Source organism: Hyposmocoma kahamanoa, unplaced genomic scaffold, assembly GCF_003589595.1.
Source record: "Hyposmocoma kahamanoa isolate Upper Pololo Valley unplaced genomic scaffold, ASM358959v1 80, whole genome shotgun sequence".
NCBI classification, from domain to species: Eukaryota; Metazoa; Arthropoda; class Insecta; order Lepidoptera; family Cosmopterigidae; genus Hyposmocoma; species Hyposmocoma kahamanoa.
The window spans coordinates 349,688-369,061 of record NW_020654051.1 but is presented as its reverse complement, the minus strand read 5'-3'; the positions used below and the strand labels follow the sequence as shown (position 1 = coordinate 369,061).

The 19,374-nt window shown below is 38.1% G+C and overlaps 1 protein-coding gene across 1 annotated transcript; it reads right to left on the bottom strand.

The window, feature by feature from the left end:
- Positions 1-5,166: 5,166 nt before the first annotated feature.
- LOC113233784 (estrogen sulfotransferase-like) lies at positions 5,167-18,633 on the bottom strand. Its single transcript, XM_026468985.1, has 8 exons — positions 18,619-18,633; positions 15,451-15,533; positions 10,766-10,900; positions 9,646-9,745; positions 9,219-9,541; positions 6,881-6,975; positions 6,473-6,632; positions 5,167-6,040 (listed from the first exon to the last, which is right to left on the bottom strand). Exons 2-8 carry the CDS (start codon positions 15,530-15,532, stop codon positions 5,904-5,906), a joined length of 1,032 nt encoding a protein of 343 aa, XP_026324770.1. The 5' UTR covers position 15,533; positions 18,619-18,633; the 3' UTR covers positions 5,167-5,903.
- Between the last annotated feature and the right edge of the window lie 741 nt (positions 18,634-19,374).

Genomic DNA, 19,374 nt, shown 5'->3' with positions numbered 1-19,374 from the left:
TAACAAAATCATCTTCTGGTTAATAAACAAATAAGTTATGAAGTCTCAAATATTTTCCAAAAATACCGAACCCGGTGCCATCGCGCCGCAGGCAGCGGCCGCACAGCAGTCATGCAACGGCTACTCTGATGTAGCTGTGTTGGCTTTAGTAAATACCGCATAAGTTTTTTCTATATTTCCGGTCTTTTTCACCTGTCTGTCTAACTCGTCAGCTAATAAACTGTTAGCGGCCCCATCTACCTACACCGTCCCTACAACTATGGCAGGCCGTTAAAACAGTGTAATTAAATACATCACCCTGCTACTAGATGGCGTTGCTTTGTAAATAATATAGTGACGACTAGGTTTCGTTATTTATGATTGTTAATAATTAATATTGATCGATGAATATAGTAAATATAATAATGTTGTAACGATAATAGTAACAACAATAATTGTAAAATTGTAGCACTGTTTAGTTTAAGGGAAAGGGTTGATTTTATTGTCTGTATAAGAGGTGCTCTGTCTTTAGTGTAGGAATATTTTTTCACTGTCTGCGCTTATTTCAATAAAAGCCGTTACGCTGCCCGTCCGACTCTTAATTTTCGCCACTCCTATAATAAAACACAACGTTTAATTTCGCCCCACAAAAAGAAATCACAAGAAGTGAGATACAGTGACTTGGAAAGCCAAGATACTGGTCCGCGGCAACCTTTCGACTTGGTTTCGTACCCATTTAAGCTTCATAATGGCTCTCACCACCTTTGATGGCGGGAATAATAAATAGCGCATACACCCGCTTTCGGCTTGCCTGGCGGCAGGCATAGGTGCCGGTGACGGTCCTTCCCCGCTTCCCGCTCGTGTTACACATATTATTATTAGGTGCATCTTACTGCAAAATTTTTAATATTGTTCATTTTATACGCTCATTTGCCGAATTGCCCGAACATTAAAGTAAGGCGGTTTAACGCACATTTTGACTTCAACTAATTCTTTACTTAGCTTTCAAAAATATTCGCCAAGAGCAAATATCTCGCCCATTGCAACAGAATTTGTTAAGCAAAACATAACAATATCCTAAATCAGTTTAACTCTTTCATGGCAACATTTAAACCCCGAATGGCAATGTAGAGTATATTTTCATTGACGCATACCATTTTTATGTCTGATAGTAGCCAAGCGCGGCGCCGTTCGCGGCGTGTTATTCTTTTAATGGCGCAACTTCTTATTTATGTTCCTTTTAAGCGGCGAGCAACTCCGCGTGATAGGACGAAGTCGGTATGCGATTGAATTTCACTAGACTACACTATTTAATCGTAAAGGCTGACAAACCAGTTCTGTAATGCTTTGCTGTTTGACATTCAAGTATGTTGGAAGTACTATCTGAATATTTATTTATGTCAAGGTCGTCATGCTGGTCAAGACGCGGGAGATAATAAGAGTAACGTTTTTATTAGTTTAATCAAAAACAGTGTTAATAATAGGGGTTAAAGTATGAAATTGCCGATTTGAACTGAAAATCTAAATTGTTTATTTTTTAAATTTTTAACAAATTTATTTAATCAAAATAGTTGCCATTATTATCTATACATTGCTGCCATCTAATGGGAAGGTTATTAATGCCTTTGCGATAGAACTCCGACGATCTAGACTGCACAAACTGTGTGAAAGCATTTTGTACTGCCTCCTGGGAAGAAAACTTCTTGTCACGTAGATAATTGTCCAAATCACGAAAAAAATGGTAGTCCGTTGGAGCAAGGTCTGGTGAATACGGAGGATGACGAATGGTTTCTAACTGCAGTTCCTGAAGGGTCAAAATGGTTTCTCGTGCTGTGTGAGGTCTCGCGTTGTCGTGGAGCAATAATGGTGAAGATCGATTCATGAGTCGGGGCTGTTTTACTGCTAGTTTTGTCAACATGGTTCGGAGTTCGGCACAATAGACATCTGCCGTTATTGCTTGACCAGATCGGAGAAAACTATAGTGAATAACACCATGCTGAGACCACCAAACAGTTACCATTACCTTTTTATTGGTAAGTTTTGCTTTAGGACACTGTTGTGGCATTTGACCTGGGGTCAGCCATTGCATTTTTCTTTTCCGGTTATCATAAAGAATCCACTTTTCATCACATGTTACAATTCGATCCAATATTCCTTCATTTCTGTACCGGTTCAACAAGGCAACACAAGTTTCAACACGCGTTTCTTTCTGCAGATCAGTCAAATCATGAGGCACCCATTTTTCGTATTTTTTTATTTTATTGATTTGACGCAAGTGAGTCAATATTGTGGGTAAGGTAACGTTAAACCATGCCGCTAATTCCTGGGTAGTTTGACTAGGATCGGCTTCCACTATCTCTCTTAATTCATCGTTATTCACCTGTGTGGGCGGTCTTCCTCGTGGCTCGTTCTTTAAGTCGAAATTTCCATCACGAAAGCGTTTAAACCAAAATCGCACGGTGCGTTCATTAGTAGACCCCTCTCCAAACGCAGCATTGATATTGCGGGCTGTTTCTGCCGCGTTAGTTCCGCGTCGGAACTCGTATTCAAAAATCACTCGAATTTTCGCAGTATCCATCTTTCTTGTCTAAATTGAATAACAAAAACAATTGAAAGTCGATATTCAAATGTTTCAAATTTAAAAAAAAAAATCACAGAAACCATTTGAAAAAAGTTTCATTCGAAAACCTCAAACCATGAAGATTCTATGAAAATTCAAAGAACCTATTGCAATAAAACGGCAATTTCATACTTTAACCCCTAATATTATTAATTTATACTATATTAATATTATATTATTAATATTCGAATACAGTGAAGAGGTCTGACGGAAGCAAGTTGAAGATCGTTGATTAGACAAATGCAGTTTCAGACTCAAATATCAATAACACTGATAGCAATAAGCGGGTAAACTACATATCATTAAAGGCTTAGAGAATGTTATTCTGCGACGCCCTTTCATTGGTAGTATGAACCTTACAGTAGGGGACAATAAGGGATATTGGACCAGCAACTAAATTAGACCATCATTTGACAATTGGACCTTATATCTCAAAAAGAATTTTTGTAATTGTTTTATTGGCATAACCCAGCGATATGCGTCTGACTTCATTTCATATTAGCCATGTTGTTTTTGTTGTGATATTGAACGTCTGTGTTTGTTAGAAAAGTCTTTTTTGTTATTTTTAATGTAAACTCCATAGATCCCTGTTTGTAATTTACTGCATAGAAATGTAATTTAGCTACAATCGACTTACATGAAACGATTGCCGGCATTTATAAGCTATATTTTCTTAGATTTGTTTTTATAATATATCTAATCATATTGTTGGTTAAAATGGACCAAGAGTGTGAAATGGATGAATGTTCAAATGGTCTTAAACGGTTCAGTAGCAGGCTTAGATCAGATGACACGGGTAATAAATGTGCTAAATGCAAAAGAATTAAGAGCTCCCAAGTTGATTGGACACAGTGTGCGCGGTTACATAATCGAAATCAAGAACCATGTATTCAAAATCCTGACATTTGCAATAATTGTCTTGTGTGAAGACCTTTTTTTTATTAGCATGTTATATGATGTTTCATTATAATTTTTTATTTGTTTTACCTCAGAGCCTATTGAATTTCAATTTAGCGACCCCGTGGTCCAAATTACAGAACTAGTCGGCTAAATTGGAACCAAACTCGGATCTCACATTTTGTTGATATATTTAGATGTCTATAATAATTTGCCTCATAAATACAAACTCTAATAATTATTCTTTCATTTCATACAATAGACGTTTGTAAGAATCTGAAAAATAAATATTTAAACCGCGTTTAACCGAAATGGTCCAAATTAACAGGCTTTCCCCTATTTGTTGGATTCCATGTAATATGGCCAACGATGTGAGTTTTGTATAGACGACAAATTCCCAAATATTTTTTACAAGCAGATATGTTCAAAGGAGAATTCCACATTGAACTGGTCGATATTCCTCAGCTTCACACCATCGGACTTAGCATTTAAAACTAGTGTAACGTATATTAAATATATTAAAATGCATATGTTTATTTGGTAGTACGATTGGATAGTTTGAATTTCCAACGGCATTGAAGTTCACTCCGCAATACCTATGTTAAAATTTGGTTAAAATTTGTACTTACGGGTTTATTACTGCCCCGAATTTTAACAGGGTTTTCTTTGGTAAGTTTAATCCTACAGAAGTGTCAGTGTGTTGCCTACAAAATACGTCGTGGCATTCCCCTTGCATAACACTCCTTTAAAGAGCGCCATCTCCGTGGCTCCGTACTAGACTGCTTTGTACAAATACCCGCTTGATGCGCACGATACATTTTTCAGCATACTAAATAACATGTGTTATATAATTAATTGATTCACCTGTCTTGTTTTCGGCTACGTTTGTAGTTTAATTTATTATTTATTTCAGGTTATACTGTATTGTTTTGTGTTTGTACAACACACGGTGATGAGGTTGACCTCTTTAATAATTTTATGACATTTAATATTGTGCTAAGTTTATCCAACAGTTTCAATCCTGCTTACTTGTTTGTGGAAATTATTAACACGACTAATTACTATTAGGTATCTGCGAGAAGATTTGTTTAAATACTAGCCGCATCTACTTCACCGATTTGTTGAAATAGAATAAACAACAACTAATATTATATGCCGCGACAAGACGGGCGCTGGCTCCAAGTCGAGTCCGATAAATCAAACGCAGCTCTGCAATAATCCGAGCGATAAATTAGGAAGTTCCCGCGGCGTATTTCTAACTTCCGCTCATACACTTTGTATTAAAGTTTGCTAATATTGCAGCGCATGAAAGCCGATCGCTTTGAAGCCTTTCACGTATGTCAAACCACACTCAGGAACTCTGTACACAGCGCTTTGTTTCAAGCATCTCAAGGTAACCCATAGACTTCATCTTCGTTCCGTTTCTAAATATGTTACAGGAGAATGTTTTGGGCCGCAGTCGCATCTACATATTTATCGAAACTCCACGATCGAAAAGGTGTTTGTCCACGAAGCCGTCAGGTGAACCGCCGACTTATTACATTCTGCATTGAGTTCGGGTTTCATTAAGTATTGGTATAAGTTAGGAAGGGTTCCAATTCAAAGATAGCAGGGAATCATTTATTTATCATAATATATAAGACAAATAGTTTTGTTAGCCAACAATTTACTCTCAATCATCTTGTTACACAAATATCTTATTCTAGCTTTAAAGTCTAAGAAATACGTTTTTCATTTTTTGTACAAAGTCAACTAGCTAACTACAACATCGTAACTTAATCAAATGCTTAACGAAACCGAAGTAAAGTTATACTACGGAAACTTCCGGCCCGGAATAAATATTAGTATATTGGTAGGAGGCATGATGCATAGTTTGCATACTTTGCAACGTCTACTTGTATGTTACGGTACCAACGACGACGAACAAAAACCACACATATAGTCAAATAAGAACGTTTTCAAAACGACGTGAGTTTTATTTTTGATGGTAAATTTTATTCCGTTTTACAACTAACACGTCGTCACTCCTTTGCCGTGTTTCTTCCTAGAACGAGTCTTCTTATTGCTTATATGAATAAATAAAGGATTTGTGTGTATTATAGCACTGTAAATTAATACTTGCTAAATAAAATATAAGTAGGTTTAACCACATAACAGGAACACAAAATAAATGCGTGTGGTTTATTTACCACAAAATGTCATAATTCACTAAACCGCCATGGAGATGTCTGCTGGCCTCGCCAAACTCAATATTCAATAAATATGGCGTAATTACTCCTCTGACCAATCCACCGAGATCTCTTCTACCGAAAGATAACACCAACGTGTCTTACACGACAAGAACAAAACTGGTAATCGCCAACTCTTCGAAATTATTTGCAGGACAAGACGAATTTCCATCACAATATCACAGTCTCGAGCACTCGTCTTCTGTGGAGAACGTAGGATAGGCCAAATCTGAACCTTGCAACCGTGAGATGAGGTACTCTTCGGCTTGAATGAGCATCTTTTGGTCGAAGTGAGTTTTCCAGCTGCCGATTTTGCCTGCAAACAGTTTCAAAACGTACTCTGATAATAGTTGTCGTATAACGAATTTATTTATTGTTAACAAGTAACCATTTTCTAATTTGCTGTAGAGGTTATTGGCAAACATGTACCTACTTCACTTCATTTTCAATAAATCGGTAACAATCAATTTGTACAACTATTATTTACATTTATGTGCAATTTAGAGCACTTTATTTATGTTTGCACAACTTTTGTCGCGAATAAAGAAATTATTATTATCATGAAAGCGAAGTCCGTATCCAAAATCCCGTCATTCGTCCAAAATCCCGTCACTCGGCGCTGGTAAAGTACCGGTTACAATTTGGAGAAAATGCACCGGAATTCATCCTTTATACTCAAACAAAAGATACACGTGATGTGTTAAAAACAAAATCATCAAAGTACAAAACTAACTAAAGTTCTAAGTACCATTTCTTATGAACTGCACGGTTTTGTCCGTGGAGTTATTGACGTTCTTGTTCTTGCGCAAGCTTTCGAAGCTGAGGTAGTCCGCTAGCTGCTTCATTTGCTCCTCAGAATATTCACGGTTCATGAACTTGCACATTCGGAGAATCTCCTTTGGTAGGTCCTGTTGGAGAAGTGGGTCTGTAGTAAGATTGAATTACAAAATAATGTCCAGTCGATAAGGCTGTAACGGACATATTTTTATTTAATTATTTTTACAATGGAGTAAATATTTATGTAAATAAATTGTGACACTAAATACTTTCGCATGTTGTAGTTTTTTAAATTCACATTCGTATACAGAATGAAATCGATCCTAATGAAAATGTCGATAAGATCGCAATTTAAAACGAAACTGCACTAATAAATTACCTGAATCAGATCTTCATAAAATAGGAAATGGAGATTAGGATGATTCCTCTGCTGCCAAGCCTCGATCGTGTGTGCTACTACGGGAGTCCAAGGCACTAGAATGAAAAGGTAGATTTAATTGATCGAAAGTTCGACTATGTTGGTTATCCACAACTTAGGCTTGATTAATATCGCCAGGGCGCATCGCAAGGCGACGCGGCGCTACAATAAGCACGGGAATACACGTACGATTTCGTGTCTGATGGTTGGATCCGACTATCGGATCGGATTCACTCAGTACACGTCCGATAGGCGTCCGATTCTTTTCGTCAGACTTTTTCTGAACTAACTGCAGTGTTGCCAATTTAAGGGGTATTTCACAAACACAGGGAGTTTCAATTCAACAACTAGTTTGGGGATTTTGTTTGGATTACGCTATGTGGGGAAAACGCCCTCGCATTCTAGAATTTTATCATATTTTTGTTACATTGATGATCAGTGATGAAAACACTATTTATTTGTTTGTTTATAAACGATAGTGATATTTTTACATAGCAACATTTATATAGAATTATTAGCAAACCCCTTATATGTATAAAATTATCCAGTAGGATTAGAATCACTTTATCTTGTATTGTAAAATTACTACTATTATCAATCACCGACAAGAGCCTAGCTCTTGAATAGAATGATGATGATCAGTCTGTGCGTGTTGAGCGCGCGACCCTTCCTCGCGTTTTGACCGGTCGGCGGTCCCACGCCGAGCTGTGGGTTTTTTAAAGGACTATTCACACACAACAGGCCCGTGCCCGGGACGCGGACGGGGCGTGCTAGTTTGTATGAGCTGCGGGCGCGACCCGGCGCCGCGCCGGCCCGGACACGGACATGAACGACTTCATACAAAATATACGCAACGATATTTTTTGAGCCCCTGACGGAGTACGGCCCGTCCACGTCCCGGGTATGTGTGGATAGCCCTTAATACCACAACTTGCCACTCATAATTATAGCATAACGTATATGTATAGATGGGCACATTTTGGCTTTCTTAATTATTTGATATATTTTTAAGCGTAACAATAATAATATAATAAATACTGAGAATGAATAAATATTATTACTTGTGACCTTAGATCCCCCCAAATTTATAACCTTGATTTTTGGGGATTTTGAATAATTTGCATTGACAACGCTGCGAGTCGGAGGGAAGAATCGGACGTGTATTTTGTCGCCCCGCAAAAGTTTGTTTAGTAAGTTTCAGACAATCGAACCGGTAATAAAATCGGATGCTATTTCCGACTCGGACGTGACGTCGTATATGATATGTGTTCATACAATTATATGGTACGAGCGCCTTCCGGTAGTCGGATCAGACTATCGGATCCAACTATCGGATTGAAAACGGACAAGCATTCCCGCTATAAAACGAGCAATGCAACATTAACGTTATCCTGTACAAAATAAAGCAACATTTCATTGGACAAACTGCTTCAGCGGGTTGCGGTAGGCGCACTTTATAAAATGCAATATACTATAGAGCATATTCTCTACCGAATAAAGTACACATTTCTTCAAAAACAAATAACAAGTCGCCGACGGTATGTAACGGTTGGCGACCGTAGGCGACTTCGCGCAGGGAAGCCGCCGTCTGTCGTCAGCTTGTGCCGCCAAAGGCAAAGCAAAATGTCACTTAGCTTCTCAACAACAAAGTATAATTCTTTGAAAGGCAGTTATCAGCTGATCGACGCCGGTATGCGTAGCGCGAACTTTAGAAATAGCAATGCAATATAGAACTTCTCATCTAATAAATAAATATTTCTTCTCACGCGAATCTGCTATACGAATGGGTAGTTGTGTTTATGCAATTTGTAGATTTTACATGCAATTAATATAACAGGCCAAATAAGATGACCGCGGTGATCCAACGGTTTGAGCACAGCATGAGAAGGTTCTGGGTTCGGTTCCCAGTAGAACCAATTTGGGGAAATTAACTTTTCTAAAGTGGTTTTGGCCTAGGTGCTCTCGGTAGAGCGGCGGAGTGAATTCCGTAGCTCTCGGTTCCGGCTCGGGTTCCATTCCCGGTAGAACCAATTTTAAAAATAAACTATTCTAAAACTATCCACTCCATTACATTTTATATCATTCATATTTTATAATGACAAGTTTTATATATATAGGAAATAAAACTAATTCTTCGGATCTAAAGTTCGTATAATTTTTTTTTTCAAAACGAACCTCAGATCCGAAAAAAATTGTCTCATTTCCTATGTGTAACAATCGCGAGAACTTAAAAACTCGATAAGTTTTGTATACTTTCATAATACGAATATTGAAAACATGCTAGTTAGTAGGCACTCACGTAAATCTTTTCGAAATGCATCCCAGAAAGTCTTGAGAGACGTCCTGAATAAGCCTTTCGCGACCATTTTGTAGAAATAATAATATGACACTGCCACGTCTCTAGGATCCCTCGCCACATAGATGACCTTGGCTGTGTCCAGCAGCTTAGGAGGTAGAAGAGAGAGCGGCAGGTGGGTCTTGATGAAGCGAGGCGACGGCGCGTTGTCGACGGATTTCCAACTGGGAACCCTGACCGCTTCGTTTAGCCCTTGGAAGGAGCGCAGGTTCAGGAAGTTCATTTTTATCAACTCGAACGCTAAGTCCGGTATTTTAGATGTGATTCTAAAACAAAATATGGGAAGTCAAGCACTAAACCACTGACTCTGCTCCGCAATTAGATTTGATTTTAAAGGAACAAAAATGTCCTGCATCCAAAATTTACTTACTCAACCATAGGGAATCTCTCGTACAAAGGTTTTGATCTCGCTGTTTCGAAGTCTAAATTGTTTTCTACGAGCCATACTAATTCTTGCGTCCATGTAGTTCCTGGATTGGAATAAACAACTTTAGTGCACATGCAGATGCCCCTCGGAAGTGTTGACGGATATACACGCGCAATTCCCAACATCAATCAGACGGACATTCCTTTTAAAATTGACACTTAGCCTTGTGTCAAAATCTGCATACAATTAGAAATAATATAATCTCAGTACAGAGTATTAAAAAAACCGACCTCAAAAGTACGTGGATTACATCTATTTGCCAAGTTTGTTTTGAAATCGGTTACCGGAAAGTGCGCAAACCCGGATTCATCCCCTAGTTCGCCACTATACGGAAATTGACACAGGAGATAATGAAAATCGGTTCTCATTACCAAAATATATTGAGAGAGAAAAACGCATTGAATTGGAGAATAGCAAAATCAACCATTAAAATAATTGCTCCTTACAATAAAATTTAGGCGCTATTTATAAAAATGAATCTTCGTGCGTGAACAGCCGCTCTTAGAGGTGGATGATTTTCTTCAAAATTAAATGGGACCACCATTTAATTTTGAAGAAAATCATCCTATGGAGATACCCTCTTTCCAACAAAAAAGAATCATGAAAATCGGTACACAAATACCGGAGTTATCGCGTAACATACATACAAAAAAACATACAGTCGAATTGAGAACCTCCTCCTTTTTGAAGTCGGTTAAAAACATAGTTTTATTTATTACATTAATGTAATATTTTTATATATTACATACCCTTTGGATGTAAACCAAATGGATTCATCACATAGCACGTGATCATCAGGATGTGTCATCATATTATATCACCTACGCATTGGCCGTATTAGAGTACGTAAGGCCAAATATAAAATCGATAACACTAAACTTCTAGTAGTGATATTGTTATCAGACATTTATCTCGACACTATCAACGCTAGTGACGGACCGATAAAACCCATAAGCTAATTTCGTACTTGTTTTGAATTTGGTTTTCATTTTTTAGCCTGGCTCTGGAATTGGCTTTAGTACTGAACATGATCTTTATGAAGTCGTTTGATAACAATTCTGACCTGATCGTGGAAACGTGATGACCCACACGTCGTCAGGTCGGACCTGCAGATTGTAGATGTGTTCTGCATGTTTCTCGAAGGCTCCCGGCATCAAGTAGCCGTGTTTGCCGCAACGCACGAACGGACGAGAATAACCTAAAAACCATCAAATTTCGGTTACAGCACATTGGACATTTATTTCGTATAACACGCTAGGAAATTATGTCGTATGCCCTACGGGTAAGCTAAAAACGCCTCTTCACTTCCCTCTATTTAATTCACTCCATTTAATTTTTTATAATATCCAGCCTGATGGTAAGCTACTCGCCTGTCCATAACAGTTGCAGTGGCACTTAGAGCTTTAAAACGCAAAGATCTGAGGGGCACCGCCACTTCGCCCGTCACCCTGAGACATAAGTTGACAAGTCCCATGTGCCTGTAACGTCACCAGCACCCTTACCCTTCAAAACTGGAACACAGTATTGCTGACTACACTGTTTGGTGGCAGAAATAGGTAAGGTGGCAGTACTTCCCTGGCCAAACTCTTTCACAAGGACCTCTACTGCTACTTAAATCATCTTGGGTGTCTGCCGCTTGTGAAACAAAATTTGAAAATTAACAATGGGATGCTTGTGGAATAGGTCGTGTATACTTTGTTCATTTTTATTTTATTCATTATGTGGTTATTTAGGTTCCTCTGATTTAATCTAAATACAAGCTAGTGCAAGATGTAGGAAACTACTGTATACATTATACGCGTCACCATCAGGATTTGAGCAGACTTGAGTCTGATTTCAAGCACTGGAAATACGACCCTAATGGCAAGGACTTGAGTATGATTTTCAGTGCTCACTGCAATACTCAAGTCCTGACTTGACTATTGAGTAGAGTTCTGGAATACGACCCTAAGACTATATTCATTGCCCATTTTGGCGATTTGGCAGTGCGCTGGCGCGCTGTTCAAATGTGTGCAAACTCATGGAGAAGCAACCCGCGCGCCGCGGAGGGGCGCGTGGCGCACCATGCCCACATGTTGTCCGCCTCATTGATCGGTTGATAAATGATAGAATCGACAGGGTCCCACCCCCTTCCGCATTCCATCTCGTATTTATTTATTTAGTAAATTCACGTATAACAATTAAACATAGCAACATTAAATTTAAAAATTACGTGCCTCTGCACTTAAGGTACATCACAGTAAGTGATCAAACTAATCTAGATACAATAATATATAATCAATTGTTAAGAAATTAATAAAAAAATAATTATAAAAGGACAGAGATTAAAAAGTATGCACAATTATGATTAATGAAATCTATCTAAATTAATTTATTTGTAATACGTACAACAGAAAAAATAAAATAGAGGTTAATGAGACACAAACACGTCAAACGTGTCTAAATCTCAGCTACAGAATATTATGCAGCACACAGCCCTCGCTGATGTTCTATCATAGACCGTAACAGGTAATTAAGACACACTAAAACTTGTATACAAATTTGAGTAAAAAAATAATAAACAAATTGAAATTCCAAAATATTCACGAACAGAACAACAAATTTCAGACAATGCGGTATTGTAGTTTAGGCTCTAATCTATGAGTAGAACTACTGGCTGAGTGAATATAGTTTTGTGTTGTATTTAATGAACAATTTAAAAACCTCGATTTATTTTCTATAATATCCAAATACAATCATAAAGCACAAATAAAAAATATTTCTTTTCTTCTGCGGAAACAGACGATCCCTCACTTTCGCCTCCCATACGTGAGCAAGTTTAGTTTTGTTCGTTCGTCCCGGCATTTAGTATCATAAAAATAATGATAATGAATAAATAAACTATAAGAATAAATAAAATGTATACTATATACTATATAACTATAAGAATAATATATGTACGTATGATATATGTATGTTGGTTTTTTTTCTTTTTAGGGTTTAAACTAGAGAATGTAAATGTAATGCATGGAGAGAGTTAACGTTGCAAATTGTAATGTATATTTTTATATTTATATTGTCATTTTACGTTTAAGTACTTATGTTTATAACGTTACTATGTAATATACATCGCTTATTTATTTGTCACACATTCATATTTGGCAAGTAACATCTTTAGTTTAAGTTATATACATAAATATGTCTCATAGCATAACATTACATGAATACACTTAACGTAACGGCTTCTTAACGAAAAGATCCTATCACGCAGAACCTATCACGCAACTATATAGGCATATTTTTTAAAATACAGAATGACAAATTCTGAGAATTATAAAAGAAAAATGCTCGTTTTATTCTTAAAGAGGTAAAAACTACATAGCACTATCTTAGGTGGGATGTTACCAGCGAGTTTTCAGGATATAAAACAAACCAAGCACTTCCATAATGGTCCCAACCCTGACCAGTGGCCTTATCACTAGACTTGGAAAAATAATTATACGCCACATACGCCCGCCCTACAGTGCCTTGTCAAAAGGGTACTAGATGAGATCATGAGGCGACTTTCAGATCCTGCTTCTCTCTACTCTTGTGGTACTATTACGGTATAGGTATCAAATATTTAAAATGGAGCGTAGTTTATCTAGCAACTAACGTCATAAGAAGCAGGCAAATGCTGATAAAAAGCCCAAATATCCGATAGATGTAATCCCGTTATTTATCAAATAAGCGCTTAAACGATTATGATTTGCATTTTGACACGATTGATGGTTATCGATGTTTGTCATTGCTGTCAGTGCACAAGCACCTGACGTGTACTGCGGCGACATAGAAACAAAATGCTTTTTTTTTTCAATCTACCGAATTTACTTCCATAACAAACACTAAAAAATGTCAACAATTTCTATTGTCGGAGGAAGCACACTTTGTTCACGTACCTGTTAGCCTTCAAGTACAAATGTGTAAATGGCATTTTCATCGCAATACATTTCATTAGGAAACCGGAAAGCCTGTAAACAGCTTACGCCTATATTAAATAAATTACTTCTATATATCGCGACGGGACTAACAAGTCGTGCTCAGAGCTTTAACTCACAAAGATCTGAGGGCCACTGCCACTGCGCTCGTCTCCCTGAGACATCAGTTGACAAGTCATTTCACCAGCACCCTTACTCGTCAAAATCTTAACGCTGTAATGTTCACATTACTGCTTAAGGTGGCAGTCCTTCCCCGGACGAACTCTTTTACAAGGACCTCTACTGCTACTATAATATATGATATATGACAATATCTATAAAATACAGAGATCGACTATTGGATCCAGGCATTCTCTTATTTAACCGGTGTTTGTGCGAGGCTTGTCTCCAGCAGTGGACGTCTTTCAACTGAAGTTACAATAATGATGAGTCTCTTGTGTTGTAGGACTCTTTGTCGTACAAATATTTTTGTCAAATTCTAAACTCAACTCTGTAGTAGTATAATAATTCAGAGCATATTGTATGTGACGCCACCTGCTTATAAAAAGAAAATAATTTTTTTGACTTCAAAGACCCTGTAGGTTAACCACCAAATTAACTTTCTCTGAATAAGCGACCTGAACGTACTGTCGCATGCGAAAGCAGTTAGTTTTCCATTGACTATGTATATGTCTAGAAGAAGAGAACAAGAATAAAAATTAAAGAGTTTTCAGTTCTTTGTTCGCTGGAGAGATGAGACTGGCGGGCACTTTAAGCTATGCAATTTAATTACTTATAGTCCATTCGTCCTTCCAATCTACAGAACTTTAAAAACCTTTTAGTGTTGTACACATAATTTAAAAACAGTTTTATGCAAAATGTAGTACGTAAAGGGCGATTTGCGATTGTTCTGTCGCATCTTTAACGGCCATGAACACTTCCATCATTCCATTTTCGATATTATCAACATATTTAAAGTAAGGAATCCATCCTGGAAATTCCGTGACGCCAATACAACGTTGGAGTTATTATGTAGACACTAGATTATTTCTTAACTAGAAATGTATTAACGTAGTTATAGCTTTTATGACAGGGTAATTTAGAACCGTGTTTTTTGAAGTCACTATAAATGCATACTTACATAATGTACTGTAATAAATTACTAACAGATAAACTTCTAGCCCAAGGCCGTGCTGAGATCTCGGTATCTTGTCGTATCTTTATTTACTTTTCTCAAACGCGTGAATAGAGTTTTCTACTTTGGATGAGCCGTGGTTTTATTATCGTGATTTTAAATTGTGTGTAAAGTCACGTGAAAATGCTTTCCGGTGTGGTTTGACGAGTGTGAGTTATAGAAAAATAAATGTTTAAGTTCAACTACAGTACGTGCTGTACTTGTTACTTATATGCGAAACATTTTAATTCGAATAAGTTTAACGTCCAATTTCTAAATTCAGAATTTCTGAATTGGTATTCATTGCCACATTTTTATGGGAACTTTTAATTTAGTGGTATTTTAATATCCACAGGAAGTGTCCAAACAGGCAGCGTCATCAAGTTTGCAATTTTCAATTTACAAAAGTAGATAATAGTAAATTTTAATTTCCATAAAGTTTTATGAATGGAAAAAAGACGATCATCACCATTATTAAAAACTTGTTTGTTTTTCAGATATTCAAACCGCAACTAATGGAGACGCCCTGTGCCCTACGGGTGTTAGGCTTAGACCTATATAAAGTGCATGCGAACATATTACAAACGTTTAAAAACTACGGGTAAAGCTATTATTAACGGTAGGAAACACAGCACGTACCTATGAGACATTTCCTAACGAGTTTCTCCTCCTCCGGCGTTACCTTTTCGATGTGGAAGGGCAGCTCGAGCCACGGCGCCATCCTGCCGGTCGTTCAAGCGTCAGACACTGGCGTTCGCGCAGCAGCTGCGACACTTTTCATGTGAACTCTAATCTAATCAATCGAACTCAATCGGTACTATTGACGATAAGTTAACTTGTTTTTGGCCGTCATTTAGCTGACTCATTTTCAGAATTTTAATGAGTCAAAGCTTCGAGCTAATAAAACAGTATATCGTCATAGCGCGTGCAAAATCGCAGAAGAGAAGTTCGTAAATACCGCGTAACAGCGTTTTCGCGATTTTACAGGAAGAATAAAAAACTTATTTGTCTTAGCCATTGAACTATATTTTACCGACTGAACTCTGTAGCTACTTCTTTGCGATTCACTTTGTACAAAAATAACGTAAGTTTACCCACAACTTGTTTAGATTCCGGATAAAGTCACTAACGCGGTTTTGTAGTAACGAACTACAGAAAAAGTAGTAGGGGAGCGTGGGGGAATGGGAGCCTACTAAGGAAAATTGACAATAAAAGTCATAATTTATGCAATTAAAATTGTTATTAGTTATGAACGTACGCTTCACATATCTGGGTACTAAATAATCACAGAAAAAATATGAAACTTAAATAAAATATTTCGTTAAAACAGAAAAAACTAAAACGTGTCATTCGCTCTCATTACCCCACAGTTCGGGAAATGGGAGCCGGTAAGAATCCCGTATGTCAAATGGGAGCCATTATATATAATCAGTCTGAAAAAAAATTAAAGTAATAAAATATATAAGTTAAAAAGTAATGAAAATAAACAAGAAAGTGTTACAGGAATATCCAGTGAATATTGCAATGGGATAAGGAGAGCCAAATAGCTCTCATTACCCGCGTAACATCGAATTGAAAAAGGAATAAAACAGGAAAAACATTTCTATTTTTATTGTGATTTCAAGCAAAACTTGTAAAATTTGATAGATATGGTGACATAGCTAGTGTAAATACAATATAGTATCTACGCATTTTAATGCTTACCTGTGATGATGAAATTTAGCAAATGTTATAGGCGCGGAGCGAAAAACACACAATCATCTCATACGACTAAACGCGGGGTTCTACGGGGGCGCCCACGGGACTCGAACCTTGTCGAACGTTGACGAAGACATAGGAGTACCGTTTGCACAAATACGAGCATTGGGAAAGTCCAGTTTAGCACCGCTCTCATTACCCGCGGGCTCCCAATACCCCAGTTCCCCTATACTGTTAGTAGGTGCGCGAGATTGAAATGAAACATTTTATTAAAGGTTTGATTTTATTATGACTAAAGAGTAAAAGCGACAGAAAGCGAGGAGGCTTTATGGTCATGGAACGTGTATTCAACAACCGTCTCCTGTTGTACCTTGAAGACAACGCCATTCTTAGTGATCGCCAGTACGGATTCCGACAAGGGCAATCTACTGGGGATTTTCTTGTTTATGCCTGTCACATACGGAGCGAGGCTATAGTCTTTAGACATTTCTAAAGCTTTTGACAGGGTCTGGCACGCAAGTCTTTTAAGTAAGCTTCCTTCTGATGGGCTTCCCACTGACCTCTGCAATTGGATCTCGGATTTCTTGAGTGTACGTTTGATTCGAGTGGTCTTAGAAGGCTACTCTTCCGAACACATGGCGATTTATAGAAAGTTCCTCAGGGTTCCCTACTGTCTGCAACTCTCTTTCAACTAATTCAAATTATGTGAGATCTAGCTTAAGCGAATTAGCGTTAAGGATCTGTTGGCGCGATATTTCAATTTTGTACCTTTTGCTGTTACGCGGTATTTACATACTGCTCTTCCGCGGTTTTGCACGCGTATCAACGATATGCAACCTGTTTTGTGCCCTATATAAAGTTCTACTCTAACTTTCTTGCAGTGTGCAATTTCAAATTTTCTCCTCTTGTTTCTCAACTCATGATGTTCATATGCTAGTTATTTCGAGAGATCAGAGAATGTGTTACTGTTTTTTTTAACGCGCATACGCTTTTAGCCCCGCACAAGGGAAACCCTGTGTCGCGGGTGCCATGGGGACACACATAGGCAACCACAAATTACATCGAAACTCACGAGAGAAATAAATGTAGGCCGTACAAATATTTCTCCCGGCACGGGAATCGAACCCGGGACCTCTGCGTGGCATTCCAGTGAGGTAATCATTCGGCCACTGAGGCAGTTAAAACAACATTACTTACTAAATTTCGACTTACCTCTGACCTTGATAGTTAATTTATTAGTTTTGTTACTTAACAATCATATGTCGTTAATGTTTAGCACACTGAGAACGCAGTCTGCCATTTGGGATACTTCGATATTGAAGCTCGTGAACAATGTCAATCTTCGGAATCGACATCTCGCATGTATCAATTAAACCATTTTTGCGCACGAACAATAATTTCTTCTAACAGTGCACAGTGAGTTTATTCAGTAAATTGCAACCCGCAATCCTTTATATTACGCTAAACATTAAACAAATTTATTTTCCTACTATCCATCTGAGTTTTTTTTGAGCCTCTCAGGTTTCAAGCGTTATCTTTGCCTCATTATTTGTTTTTTGCTAATGAATGTATCCAAACCAATAACCATTGTCGGGGACGTTGCACTTAAAATTAATAAGATGAAATAGGTAGGACACACAGCCAGGATGGATCGAGATCGATGGACTAGGAGAATCATGGAGTGCGACCACAGGCCAACACACGCGGCAGAGGTCGACCACCACTTTGTTGGCCGCAACTGGATGATGTGGCGTCGAGCCACATAAATGAAGAAATATGGAGGAGGCCTATATCCGAAGAAGAATGGAGTAGAGGCTGCTTGATGATGATGTACATACGTTGTGTCGCGCACTTAATGGTGATGTGTGTTCATTAACAAACATAAGTGTATTCATAATTCTAATTTGTTTGTGCACGCGGCGACTTACATCTGTATAATTAATCATCAAAGTGTCCAAGTGGCTGCTGATGAATGAGTTGTTCATAAATATATATTACTATAGATAAGGGCACCTATTACGTTATCGCGTCAGATAACTTTAACTCTGAGAATATTTATTATTCTGAGTAACGGGTGAATCACAGCATATGTGATTCAACCAAACTTACAGCTTCAGGGGAGGTTGGGCTTCACTATCTTGTATTGTTCTGTGGCAAAGAATACTAAATGATTATCACATATATCAGGTTTCTTACCACGGTATGACTTCTTTTTATTTTCCCGATATTTCGGAACGGTTGCACGCTCCATGGTCACGGGTTGACTGGACGGCGGCAGATGACAGCTTTATGAGCAGACATATCTGTCTACCCTCTTGCGCTGTCGACGACTACCTTCATCGCGATTTGTTGTGGCGTTACCATTGTCACTCACTTTTTTCACACAAACCACACTCACTGTATCCACACGCGAAACTGAAATCGAGGTGTTTTTGTTTTTATTACTGCACGCACTAAGGACCGGATTCCATGCACTGGACAGTTTAAAACCATCATCACGGTTAAATGTTTTGTACTTCGTGATCTCGATGGCTTCTCGTACCAACCGTGGTATGTAGTGACGTTCTGTCGAGAGTACCTGGGGGCTATGCAACTCGATCCAGTGGTTAGTGTCAGTCTGTGTGAGATGTTGTGCTATAGCCGACTTCTGTGCATCATTGTTTTTTACACATCCGAGCAGTAAACTGTCCAGTGCATAGCAAAGAATACTGTCAGCGCGATTGCGCATTTCATCCGATTGAAACGACACTTGTGACATTTCCGACCGGCATTCTCTCGGATTCGGAACTGTTACGAATCGGGCGTATGCGCAGACGTACTTACCTACATCATATGACTGCAATGAACAACAATGGCATTGCATTA

What these genes read in the sequence shown, in the direction of transcription:
- LOC113233784 (XM_026468985.1), bottom strand. Translation starts at nt 15,532, where the DNA reads ATGGCGCCGTGGCTCGAGCTGCCCTTCCACATCGAAAAGGTAACGCCG. An exon ending in GAGAGATTCCCTATGGTTGA is followed by an intron (nt 9,542 to 9,645) that starts GTAAGTAAATTT and finishes ATTTTGTTTTAG; the next exon opens with AATCACATCTAAAATACCGG. An exon ending in CGTGCAGTTCATAAGAAATG is followed by an intron (nt 6,041 to 6,472) that starts GTACTTAGAACT and finishes AACTGTTTGCAG; the next exon opens with GCAAAATCGGCAGCTGGAAA.